The 12,293-nt window shown below is 44.6% G+C and overlaps 2 protein-coding genes across 2 annotated transcripts; one reads left to right on the top strand and one right to left on the bottom strand.

Annotated features, from left to right (window-relative positions):
- Positions 1-752: 752 nt before the first annotated feature.
- On the top strand, positions 753-8,245 carry LOC122413161 (centrosomal protein of 162 kDa). The gene is made up of 6 exons (XM_043423329.1): positions 753-942; positions 1,921-2,214; positions 2,399-2,501; positions 2,701-6,413; positions 6,501-6,662; positions 6,839-8,245. The coding sequence occupies exons 1-6, from the start codon at positions 898-900 to the stop codon at positions 7,064-7,066; spliced, it is 4,545 nt and encodes a 1,514-aa protein (XP_043279264.1). The 5' UTR covers positions 753-897; the 3' UTR covers positions 7,067-8,245.
- Positions 8,246-8,653: 408 nt separating this feature from the next.
- LOC122413162 (zinc finger CCCH domain-containing protein 13-like) lies at positions 8,654-12,201 on the bottom strand. The gene is made up of 4 exons (XM_043423330.1): positions 12,061-12,201; positions 11,815-11,983; positions 9,134-11,731; positions 8,654-9,050 (listed from the first exon to the last, which is right to left on the bottom strand). Exons 2-4 carry the CDS (start codon positions 11,976-11,978, stop codon positions 9,005-9,007), a joined length of 2,808 nt encoding a protein of 935 aa, XP_043279265.1. The 5' UTR covers positions 11,979-11,983; positions 12,061-12,201; the 3' UTR covers positions 8,654-9,004.
- Between the last annotated feature and the right edge of the window lie 92 nt (positions 12,202-12,293).

The following is a 12,293-nucleotide window of genomic DNA, read 5'->3' as shown; positions in this document are numbered from 1 at the left end:
TATTCTGATATCGTCGATATTTCTGCAGGTTCATTGTTCTGATTATATTTATCGATGTCTTCGAAGATTTTTATTGAGTTGCAGGCATGCTCGAAAGTGGTGGGAGAATCGTATTCGAAATGGCGTTTGGTGCGTTGATGACCGCAAGTCAAATAGTTCTTGAATTCCGTATTTTTTACTGACCGAAATGAATTTCGTTCGTCAAAAAAAATTGTCGAATGTGTTCGTGCACATGATGAGAGTTGAATATATTTTTTTTTAATAAAAAGATTTAATTCTTAATTTCTGAACTCAAATAATCGTGAGCTGACCTGCGAGGAGTATTCATGGGGTTTAATGGGGTTTTGTTGGCGAAATAAATGTTTTCGCGTTTATCACTTAGAAAAGGGAATGTGTGAGGAATATAAAGGGCCGAAGTAGGGTCAGGGAATCGTGTTTACTGTTGTGATCTTATGTCGAGGCTTTTGTCAGAAGAATGATTTAAAGAGACCTAAAGATTTTGATAGCTTTACTGCAGTTCCGCACATTCAAAATGATTCTAGGTTTGTAACGCTAGAATTTAAGTAATTACTGATTACTGACAGTGCCAGATTCTCGAAAAGCATTTACTGGAAATGAGCATTATTGCGCATGCGTTCATCGAGAGGTTAGGAACCAATGAAGAACGAGCGCGCAAAGCTTTCCGAAAAACATGGAGTTTGTATTGGTCGTTGGTCGTGTCCTTCGATGCGCCGGAGCCAACGTTCTCGTTGCGTCCTGCGACAGAAATTTGATACTAACAAAACCAAACAACAAACAAATAAACGAATGGATGTCAGGTGAGGACGCCGAAATGATGATTGTACGGTATTCATTTGACAATTACATCAGTGAACCGGAAAATCATTGAGTGTTACAATGTCTGAGGAGCAGGAAGAATTGGCCACGGCTGATGGGGGTTACGTGAGTTTATGTACAATTGATCTGTTTGTTCCACCCATACACTTAACCTCAAAATTCTGTACCGATTTTTCACTGTTCATAAATTTTGTTTTATTTTTTGAAAACAGAATTCATCAACCAATTTTTTAACCTTGATTTTAATGAATCCTCCGCTTGCTCGGAGTAATTTTTTAAAAATTATTTTATTTAAATTCCTTTCGTATTCCTCGTTTTCCCCTCTACAGTATAAATACTAATGCACTTTTGAAAATTAGATGTCGTAATTTACGAAAAAAATGTTTTTCGAATGCTATTCTTTCAATAACTTGATGGTTTATTTCCTGCTCTTTTCTGCCTACAATTTGTACTTCTACCTGGTATCCTAAAGGAAACTGCATGATTTAACAACTTTTACTACTACCTGGAGACATAATAACTTTTGAATATTAAACATTGAATAAAATTTTGAACCTCCAATGACACGTTCTGCTAAAAATGAATCTCGCAATACATCTTGGTATATTCATCGTTTTGCATCTGTATAGTGAGCAGAAATTTGAGCGTGTTCATCCTGCATTTGGACTGACTTGAATCTCTATGGATTCTGTAACACTCGTTGCCATATTTTAGTTAACTTATACCCCTATTTTGGAAATTTTTTATCTTAGCGTTTTTGTGAATGAATTGTTGAACAAAGTTTTACTAGTAACGAGTATGTTTTAAGATTGTTCCCAAACAGTGAATTTTGTGAAAATTTGTTGACAAACTGCTTTTGGCTTTAATGTTGTAAGTGAACATGGTTGTCCTTGCTCAATTGGGTAAGATAATTTTTATAAAATGTTTCTTTTGGTTATAACCATTATAGCACAACCAACAAATGACATTTTTATGATAAGGCAATTATTTCTTCCTTTGCCATTACAATTTATATGGTAGAAGTTCAAATGTTCCGTTAGGAAAAAGTATAAAGCAAAATCAGGAACTTGCGTTTCTTTACAGTCACTTTCTGGCAGTGAAGATACTGCTGCCTCCTCTATAAGTCTTAGCCTGGGTGAAAACTCTGTTCGACTCAGAGAAAAGTCCAAGCCAGGCAATGAAGAAGCAGAACCGTCCAATCGAACTGAGAAAAAAGTTGAGGATAAAAGATGGTGGTTGAAACGACCTGAAACTCGTCTAGGTCTTTCAGCAAGCACCAAAAAGTCCGTGCTCAGTGGTGACAAACCCAAAGAGACTCCATTATCCGACATGACTTCGTCAATGAAGGAGTTCCTTCAAAAAGAAGAACTTTGCAAGGTTCATAGTAGTTTGTAACGTTGTTAGTAACCAATTGTGAAAAAAGTGAAAGTAAAAGTGTGAGCAGCTAACAGTGCGACTTTGATAGAATCCTAACGGCAAATTGTCCAACGTTTCAGCTTAATATTTGATACTTTATTCTTGTTGGTTCACGGTTTGTTTAAACATTGAGTTTTTAACGCAGGCTCAACACAAAACCTCGGGTGAAAATAATCGAGACAAAGATGACACTCTCTGTGATATTCTCGCTTCCACAGCGTTTGATAAATATCCATCGGATTTTGAGAGTAAGATTTTCCGAATTCTGAAAATGAGTGATGGTGCTGGAATCGTTAGAACGCAGCAGAATTTTTTGTAGCCTTGAATAACAACAAATGTCGTTTGAAGAGATAAAGATTCCAATACTTTCTAACGATCCGAACGCCTTCACGAACAATATCGTTTTGGTGTAATTTTCAATTGCAATGTTATTTTTTTTTAAACCAGATGCTACAGACGAGGACATCGGGAGTTTTTTGGAAGAGATGAGCAAAATCGCAGGTGCGTTGAGCCCGAGTTCGGCCCAGGAACGAATGAAATCTGGCGAAAATTCGAGTAAAAATCCGAGCGAAGAAGAAAAATCTGTGGAAGAGTTATTGGAAGAAGCTGAAAAGCTTGTTCGCGAGAATGTCGGTCTTTCGAAGAGTTCGTCGCGATCAGAAACTTTAATACTCGAGGAAGTGGAGAACCAGAATGGTAGTAACACGAGAATCGTCAGACTCGAGAAAGACATATTTCAATTGATCGAGCAAGAAGTACAGAGGGAGTCAGAAAAGATTCGCAAGAGTCCGAAAAACGAGAAGAATCGTAAAGAAGCGAGTCCTGGCAGGAACAAGGCGATCTATGAGAACGAAAACAGCCTTAAGCCTCCGATAATGCTGATGACGTTAGAGTCGCAAAAGAAACGTTTTGAGGATGAAAAAGTGGAAATATCGTCGAGCTCCGATCTTGACGATCCGATCGAGCGTCATTCGAAATCTGAAGATCCTGAAAAAATGGAAGAGTCGAGGAAGGACAAAGAGAATCTTCAGAAAGAAATAACGGACGTTGACAAGGATTTCTTCGACGACTTGTTGAGACGTTCGAAAGAAAAAATGGAGGGTGGAATGTCCGGAAGTTCGAGCTTCGGGCAAGAGGATTTTTCCCATTTTCTTCGAATATTACAAGGTCAAGATCGAAAAGAACAGGATACGAAGGAAGTGAAAATTGGAACTGCTGCAGAAATATCGTCACATTTAACAAAAGCTGTTAATACTAATTTAACGAATACTGAAAACATCGTTTTTCCAGAGAAGGAAATATCGGAAATACTCGAGAAAGAACTACCGCAGGAATCGAAAAATGAGAAAATCGTCGAGAATCACAACGACCGAGAAGATCACGAGTTCTGTGAAACTGATTCGAGCTTAGCCAGTGGGGATAACGCTTCTGAGAGCCGCAGGAAAAAGTCATTTTCTCGGAAGTCGAGTCAGGATCGCTCTCGAGCTAGTAATATTGACGAGCAACTCGAGCAAAATTCCAAACGTGACAAAAATTCGAAAAAATCGGGAGTCGAACAGAGCGGTGAAAAATCCTTCTTGAATTCGAAAAACGAATTGTACACAGTCGGCTTAACGCCGAGACTCGAGCTGTTTGCAGACGCGATTCCCAAGCTCATTGCCGAGAAGACCAACGAAAATTTGAGCAAAGCTTCCTCCGAAGTGAAGAACGACGAAGTTGACAAAACAGGGGAAAAATGCGTCGAGGAGGAGAGTGCGAAAAAAGAAAAATCCCAGGAAAATTTAGTCAAACGAGCGAACCAAGCGAAAGGAAAGCTTCAAGAAAAAAATAAAGCGGAATCCAACCGGGTGATTCCTGATACAAATAGAAAAACAACTCCGAGTCCAGACCGTTCGAAAAAACCTTCTGAAAAGAAGAGCAAAGTCGAAAACGTTCGGCTCGGTCAATCGAGAAGTTACGATCAACTTACGAAGCCGATCTCAAATCTGAGAGCTTCGCTGGACGACGTGCGGAATTCGAAATCGATAGATACTTCTCGGAGGTACAATCAGCCAGGAAAATCTCCAGTTCTTTCGAAATTCGCCAAGCAGCGAACGAATCAAATTGGGTCCTCGAAGCAGCAAGCACCGAGAAGCAAATTATCGTTGAATCCTTCGACGTCGAAGTTCGATCTGTTGGCAAAACCAAAAAGGCCAGAAATCCCTGGGAAATATCATCAAGCAGGTGGCGATTCTCGAAAAAATTTATCCAAAGACGATCTCGAGTCGCTTTATCATGAGGAAAAGCACAAAAACGCTTTGCTCAAGGAACAAATTGACTCTGAGGCCAAGGTATTCAAACAACAGATGCAAAACATGAGAACTTCCTTCGAGGAAGAATTGTTCTCTCTTAAAAAACAAAATATCATACTGAAAGCAAAAATTGACGAGTTCACTCTGAACGAAAAACGCGGCGATATTTCTAAGAAAATACCGTCCCGGAGTGATACGAGGAACGAGTTGTTGGAAAAAGAGCTCGAAAAACAAGAAGGAATAATAAACGCTTACGAAACGGAAAACAAACGGTTGGTTACCGAGATGGAGCGTTTGCAGGAAGAAATAAAAAGTACTAAATCGAAGCAACGAACAAAAGTTGAGATAAACGAGACTCAGAAACTGAACGATACGATAAAAGATTTGCGGGAGGATGCGTTGAAGCTGAATCTCGAGGTGTCGGATTTGCGACAGAAAAACAGTGACTCTTTGCTGAAAATTGACGATTTGTCGCAGCAGAATAGTTTGTTGAAGGAAGAATTAGAAATGTTCAAAGACCAACTGAAAACGAAAAACGAATTTATAAACGCACGTTTGCAAGCGATGACAGCGGCGGAGCTTGAAAGTCGTAAGAAAACTGACGACATGCGAGTCGACCTGAGTTCGAAAACCGAACAACTGAAAAATCTGAAAATCGAGTACGAGAAACTCGAACAGGCAGTTTTGCCGTTGGAGAAAGAATTGCTCGAATTGCGAATGAGGGAAAGCAGCTTTACGGAAAAAATGCAAGTCGCCAAGAGTCACATCGAGAGGGAAAAGCAGTTGACTTTGAAGTTGAAGGATCAAGTTATTTTGGACAACAAAAAGATTCTCGATCTGAATCGTCAGGTTCGAGAAATGGAGAGGATATTGAAGCGCAAGAACCCTGATTCGGTCTCAGCTTTGATATTAACAGCCAAGTCCGATCACGAGAGAATCCACTTGGAAAAAGTCAAATTGCTCGAGGATCGAATAGCCTCGTTGGAAGGGGAAATCAAAGCCAAGGAGGAAATTGGTCAGGAGAAACTGACGGATTTGCGGACCAAATTTTCCGAAATGAAAGAAAAATACGTCAGCCAAGTGGCGGATTTGGAAGAGAGATTGTTCGAGGCTATGGCGAAAGAGCGAAAAATTTACTGCGATTCGTTTACCCAAACGGTCACTAAAAGCATGGAAAACAAAAGCGTCGATGCCGCGAATGCGAGACGCGAAGAAAGGGAACATTTATCATCAGCTCAAACAGAAAAGGACGAGAAGAAGGAAGCGAAGATGGTCAAAACCGGACCGAAATCACAGAATCCCAAAGAAGATACTCACCTCATAGCCACGATTAGAGGACTCAAAATGGAATTAGCCAATAAGGACAAACATTTGGCAAAAATCAACAAAGAGTTTCAAGAGTTGCAAAAAACCAACAGGCGGTTGCAGAAGGAGCGCGAGAGGCTTCTGAACGATCGAAGAACTTTCAAATCCACCACGGACCTCGATAAGAATGGACGTTCCGCTTCCGTTACCTCAGATCCTAGGCTTCCGGCGTCGAGGACCGAAACGAACGACCTGAACTCGAATCATTTTCAAAATGGTCATTTCTCCAATGGCAATACTCACAGGCTCTCCGGTTCCGCTCCGAGACTTTACGATCCTCTTCAATATTCCGAAAATGATGACCGCACCGCGCTTAAAAAGCTCACCAACGAAAACGGGATATTGAAAGAAGAATTGAACAAAATCAACAAGGATTATATGATGCTGAAGAACAAACGATTGCACGATCTCAATTTACTGCAGGAAGAACACGAACGAGAGATGGCCTCGTTGGTCAAAGAATACAGCCTCAAATTCGGCGATTCTAAAGTCGTCAAATTGCAGGTTCGTTTTATGTGTGCAGAAGCACATAAACACTGAAATTATGGACTGTTTTTTTCGAAATTCTTTACAATTCGTTACTTTTTCCAGGGTCAAATAAACACGCAGGTCGCGATAATAACGCATTTGAAGCAGCAGATCGAGAAGTTGAGAGACTACAAAGAGCAAGTCGTGGTTCTGAAGGTCGAGCGCGAGCATTTGGAGAACAAAGTGAAGATATTGAACGAAAAAGTGAAATACCTAACGACGCCGGTATGCGAACGACTTCGTTAGTTGGCGGGGGGCGAGTGGTCGATAAAAAAGAGCAGAATAACGAATGAAAAATATTTGAAAAAACGAAAAAAGAAAATCGGTCCCCGCGCGCCAGTCGGTGAAAAATATTATTCCTCAAATTTCAGGGAACCGAATAATTTACTGTGTGATTCCAGGGCACCGAGCAGCTTCAATTGCTTCAGGACAAGATAACGATTCTTCAGCAACGACACGAGTCCCGTGAGATTACGCTTCAGAGCCTCGTCCGCGATCTTCTCAGGAAAAAAACTCAATGCAGGGACTGCAAAGGCGAGAAAGGAAAAAGCAACAAGCAGCTCTGTTATTTTCGTCAAGAACTCGACCATATCTTGGGTATGCTGCAAGAAATATCGAATGTACAGTAAAGAAATCGGAGGAAAAAGAGCACGAAGACAAAACTTGAAAGGAATTATGGGTCGCGTCGAAACGAACTGAGAAACCATCGAGTCGAAACGTGGGCGAATTTGCATTTTTTTGTCCAACGGAATCCTAAGCAAAATTCTGTAACTTCTAAAAAATGACTGGTAATAAGAGCGTACGCGAATTATCGTTCCTCTGTTATCCAACGGCGGTTTTAGCAGAAAAGACCGAAGCACCGAGCAGGCGAACAGAAATCGTAAAATAAGGAAAATCTCAGATCGTCTCGAAACGGGACTGTCGAGCCAAAATGTAAATTAATGATGTCCAATCGATCCTTCCAAAAAATCTATTCGTTATCAGGATAACAACTTTCCTCGAAATCAAAATAATAACGAACTACAAATTAAAAAGCATCAACAAACAAAAATATATCGATTGGTATCACTGCCAAAGAAGATATTAAACTTTATTTTTATTATAAATCGCTAAAGCTGTATCTTGCCAATGCCCAAGCGCCCATTAGACTAAACCTAAGTGATGTAAGAGTCGAAAAAATCTATAAAAACAATTCAACTTCCGGTTAGACTTCCGATAAATTCTCCACGTAAAGTAGACTTTTTTATAGAAATTTTTGCTCGTACACTAGCTGTAAATAGTGAGCTAGGATGAAATGATCTTAGGTCCAAAAAGCAACAGTCCGTTCCCAGCATTTTTGCGAATCAACGAATCTCTGTGTAGTCCTCATTATTTTCTTATTTAAATTATTATTACTATCATTATTATTATTATTATTGCCATGATGGTATTATTATTTTAAGTCCTCGTCCTTTGAAGCTCATTTGAAAAGCGAACAATCATAAAAACAGGCAAAAAAAACTAATATCACATCGATTTTTGTCAGTTTTGCAAAACGTCCTATATTTATTACGACTGTTTATCGAAATAAGCGTCCCATCGTTGAACCGTCGCACAATATTTGTGTCGCTGAACGTTTCCTTCTTTTTTACACCGTCATCTTTTTTATATGGAAATAAAAAACGAAAAAAAAAAAAAAATAACAAACAAACAAATTGAAAAACATCGAGTAGATATTTTGTCACTGCTGATTCCATCTACTTGTATACAATTCGAACTGTTACTATTGTTCAATAAACAAAATAGTAATGTTTCTCTTCGATCTTAAACACGTCTTTGTCCCTGAATTCTTTCTGTGCCTTACATATTTTCATATTAATGACGTTTTTGTCTCATGAAATTTTTTTCAACACAAACATGCCACGAAAATCTCATTTTCACCTCACTGCGAAGATGTTGACCAGATTTTTCGAGAAATGAATTTTTTTCGATCTTCGTTACTCTCGACTCGTGAGATGATTTTATTTGCAAAGACTCATTAATCGGTACAATCCTGCTTTTTCGTTGCGATATCCCGACTTCGAGATTATTCGATAACTCTTCAGAGTCCTCACACATTTTAATCGAATTTTCGATAAATTTTTTGGGACTTTCTTTGCGATTATCAGGATAATGAAAATGACACTCGGAAAGTTTGGAGGCTAGAGGAACTCGTGTGGTCGTTAAGCAGCCTCAGGTTTTGCTTCATTACGTTTTATTTCATCAGAGACAAAAATATAATTCTTCGCGTACATTTGTTGTTTTGTTTGACTGGATGTTTACTAGAATAAATTTTAATACGATAGGATTCAACTGTAACATCGCGTAGGTGCTATGAGTTAACATTTTCCTTAAATGTAATATAGATTTTTCGGAGTTTCTACAATATTGACACGCATAAAAGAATATTTATTTTCAAACTACGTATTCCATCAGCTGCGAGTTCTAATAACTATTTAGCTAGACACATAGAGTTGAGTGAGGAAAAGGTCCGTTGATTTCGGCGAGTCGTACGAGTATGCGAAAGCTCGAGTCAGTATTCTCTCCATTTAGGACAAAACGAAACGGCTTGTTGGATAAACGATGTCCCTGAGGCTGAAATAAACGAGCTCGGTCAGTGAGAATTAAGGGGGGACTTAATTCGGGTCAAAGTGTGAGATCGAGTCGGGCAAATTTACCTGCTGAATCCCCCTTTTCCTCGGAACATCGAAGCCCCGTAAACTGCGCAGAGTGCAAGGACCAGGGCCTGATAAAGGTAATCGTTGGTTTTGACGTTCGAGGGCTTCCCAACGCCCCGGTATGGAGGGATGTTCCCGGAACTGGTTCGGGGACGTTCGATAACGATTCGGCGGTTCCTTGCGTCACGGGCAGCGCGGTTTTCCTCGATACGTTTCTCGCCGCGCACATCGACGGCGTTCCGGTCACGGGAGACTCGAAGTCCCCGGGTGAGGGAATCCGGGCTGGTAGGTGGGCGGCGTTCCGCAAGTATTTGCCGATTTCTTACGTCGCGAGCGGCCCGATTTTCCTCGATCGTTGGCCTCTCGCTGCGGGGACGCTGCTCACGGGAAATTCGAGGTTCGCGGGCGGCAGACTCTTCGCTGGAAGGTTCGCGAAGTTCCTGGGAAACTTGCCGCTCGCGATGTTCGACGTTCGAGTTCCTGGGTGTCCCGGAGCTCCGGCGGTCTACGGAGTTGCGTCTCGACTCTTCGTCGCGTTCCCTCCTCAACGACGATGCTCCACGTCGCTCCTCCGACGTTTGCACTCCTCGCTCGATCGAACGTTCGCTCCTACGAAGGATGCCCTCGGACATCGCGCGGTGTTCGCGGCGCTCGGGAGCCGCGATCCTCGACACCCTGGAACGTTGGATTTCGCGTCGCAGCGAATTTTCTTCGGACGTTCGTCTCGAGGCTCTCAGGCTTGATGTTCCGCGGCGATCGGCCGAACGGCCAAGGCGCTCAGAGTCGGCGACTCGTGGCGCCCGGGACAAACGGGCGACGCGTCGCGCCGAGTTCCTCTCGGATCTTCGTCCGGAGTCCCTCGAGTCGGAAGTTTCGCGGCGTTCGCTCGATGACCCGAGTTCTCGGGTGGGAGCGCGATCGGCCGAACGCCCGGAGCCGTTGATTCTCGACGCTCTGGACACCGGGACATCGTGGCGCAGCGAGGTCGTCCCGGTTTCACGACGTTCTGCGGTCCTTCCAGGTTCTCGTGCCAGAACTCGATCGGTTGACCGTCCGAGTCGCTCCCGAGAAACTTCGGCCACGGCGAGACGCCGGGACCGCGCGGAGTCCGAGGACCTTGAAGGGCCTGAGGTCCGTCCAGGGTCTCCGAGGACGGAAGTTTCGCGGCTTTGAGCAGCTGTGCGGAGATCTCGCGGAAGTATGCGACCGGCGGAGGGTCCGAGTCGTCGTCGTGATTCGCCACGCGCGGCGAGGCGTCCGGAATCCGGGATTCTCGCGCTTCTCGACGCTTCGGTGCGGCGCTGCTGCTCAGCGTTGTTTCTCGATGTTTGTCGGAGCTCCTGGGGGATGGAACGTTTCAACGAATCCTGGCGACGCTCCTCCGGACTGCGACGCGCAGCGAGGCGCCCGGACCGAGCAGTTTCGGGGATGGTTCGCATCGACGAAGCCCGACTTCGTTCGTGCCTGTTGCCAGCGGAGGTTTGACCTTCTCGCGACATATCGCGGCTCGCAGAACGCTCTTTACGCTCAGGGTGTCCTCGAATTCCCGAATTTCTAGTTCTCCTGACGTCGCGTCGCAGGGAATCGATCCAGGCCCTTTCTCCGGTTGCTTCTGAAGGGGAAGCTCGTCTTTCCTCGGATCGGAGTCTCGACCTCGAAGCAGCAGTTCGTTCGCCGTCGTGCCGCGAAGATCGTCCGTCGGCCGGCGACCTGCTCGCTTCTCTCTTCTGACGTTCGGACCGAGAGACGCTACGTTCTTGCGGTCCCACTCTCCGGGTGTCGACTCGAACGAGATCGTCGTCCCGCGATTTCCGCACGTCGATTCTCGGCCCGCTCGACCGACCGGCGAGGCTCCTGGGACTGGCTCGCTCATTTTGTACGCGTCGTTCAACCAGGTTGCGTCCTTGTGATCGAACGGGCGACCGGATGTCGATGCGATTCATTTCGGAAGTTCGCTCCAAACGGTCGTCGTGCAATCGAGCAGTCGGTGCAGGTCGATCGAAACGATTACCGCGGACCGATCGAACTGCGCGTCGATCGACACTCCGGCTCCGTTGTCTTCGATCGGAATCGGCTGTGCGCCGATCGAGCGACCGGGCTTCGATTGATCGGCTTTCCGCGACGCGATCGTCGCGGCGCCCGTCGAAACGACGCCGCTCTGACATCAGTTTTTGTCTCCGGGACGAAACATCCTTCAACGTCCCTCGATTCCTTCGGTCCGCGGAGCCCGATCGGCGGTACCGATCGCTCGATTCTTCCCGATCCATCCGATTCGACGTTTCCCGAAGATCGAACGATTTCGAGCGGGAAACACGGGCGGAAAGTCGCTCGTGGGAGCGGCTGGATTCGCGAGTAAGACGCTCGACTCTGCCTGATCGGTAAGCGTCGGGATTGTCGGTCCGGACGCGCGACGATTCGGTGCTCCGGGTCCTGCGGCCCGTGGCCGTCGATCGACGACTCGAAACCTCCATTTTTTTAGTCTCCTCGCTAAAGGGAGCTTCGTTCTGATCCGCGTTATCTTTGAAACCTCTTCCGTGTGCCGATTCGTCATAAGGGGACACCGGCTCGAAGGGGTGTCTGTTTGGGCAGGCGTCCACTCTAAAAATATGAAAAAATCGAGCGTATCGAAGTACCTCTGTGACGGAGAGCAGGAAATTCGGATTTTTCAAGAATCAACTAACTCGTGTGGCGCAGTGTGCATAAGCTCGGATCCCCCGAGGCTTCCCGATCTTCCACCGCGGTCCCTCGATATCAGGCCGAGGGTGAGGCACGCCAGTGAAACCACCATCAGGCCGACGTACTGCCAGGATCTCACGGGCAACACGACGTGTCTCGTCCGTCTCATTTTGTCTAAACGAAAAAAGAGCAAGTTTCCAAAGCGATTTTGAGTAGTTTGGAGCAGGTGCGCATCAAAGAGCTCGACTTACGGTTGGACGAGGATTTTAAAATCCGCGGTTTTCAAGGTGTAGAGTAGGCGACAGAAATTTCGATTTTCTCTTCTCGAAATCAGCGTTGTTTTGCTCGTCTCGAGCTCTCCTCGTAGTTGCTTCTTCCCCGGTGCTCCACCGAGAACCTTTTGACGATAGAAGTCTCGAGGGAAGCTCCTTTTATACCCCGAACCGAGGGCGCACCAGTGGTCCACCGTGCAGTAATTTGATAA

This window comes from Venturia canescens, chromosome 7 (assembly GCF_019457755.1).
Source record: "Venturia canescens isolate UGA chromosome 7, ASM1945775v1, whole genome shotgun sequence".
Lineage (NCBI taxonomy): Eukaryota > Metazoa > Arthropoda > Insecta > Hymenoptera > Ichneumonidae > Venturia > Venturia canescens.
The sequence above is the reverse complement of the archived record's forward strand: the minus strand, read 5'-3'. Positions and strand labels throughout refer to the sequence as shown.

Bases quoted from the DNA above. Each gene is read 5' to 3' on its own strand.
- LOC122413161 (XM_043423329.1), top strand. From the start codon at position 898: ATGTCTGAGGAGCAGGAAGAATTGGCCACGGCTGATGGGGGTTAC. The intron at 2,502-2,700 runs GTAAGATTTTCC...TTTTTAAACCAG, and splicing joins ATATCCATCGGATTTTGAGA to ATGCTACAGACGAGGACATC. The intron at 6,414-6,500 runs GTTCGTTTTATG...TACTTTTTCCAG, and splicing joins CTAAAGTCGTCAAATTGCAG to GGTCAAATAAACACGCAGGT.
- LOC122413162 (XM_043423330.1), bottom strand. From the start codon at position 11,978: ATGAGACGGACGAGACACGTCGTGTTGCCCGTGAGATCCTGGCAGTAC. The intron at 11,732-11,814 runs GTTAGTTGATTC...TCATATTTTTAG, and splicing joins ATGCACACTGCGCCACACGA to AGTGGACGCCTGCCCAAACA. The intron at 9,051-9,133 runs GTAAATTTGCCC...CGTTTATTTCAG, and splicing joins GGAAAAGGGGGATTCAGCAG to CCTCAGGGACATCGTTTATC.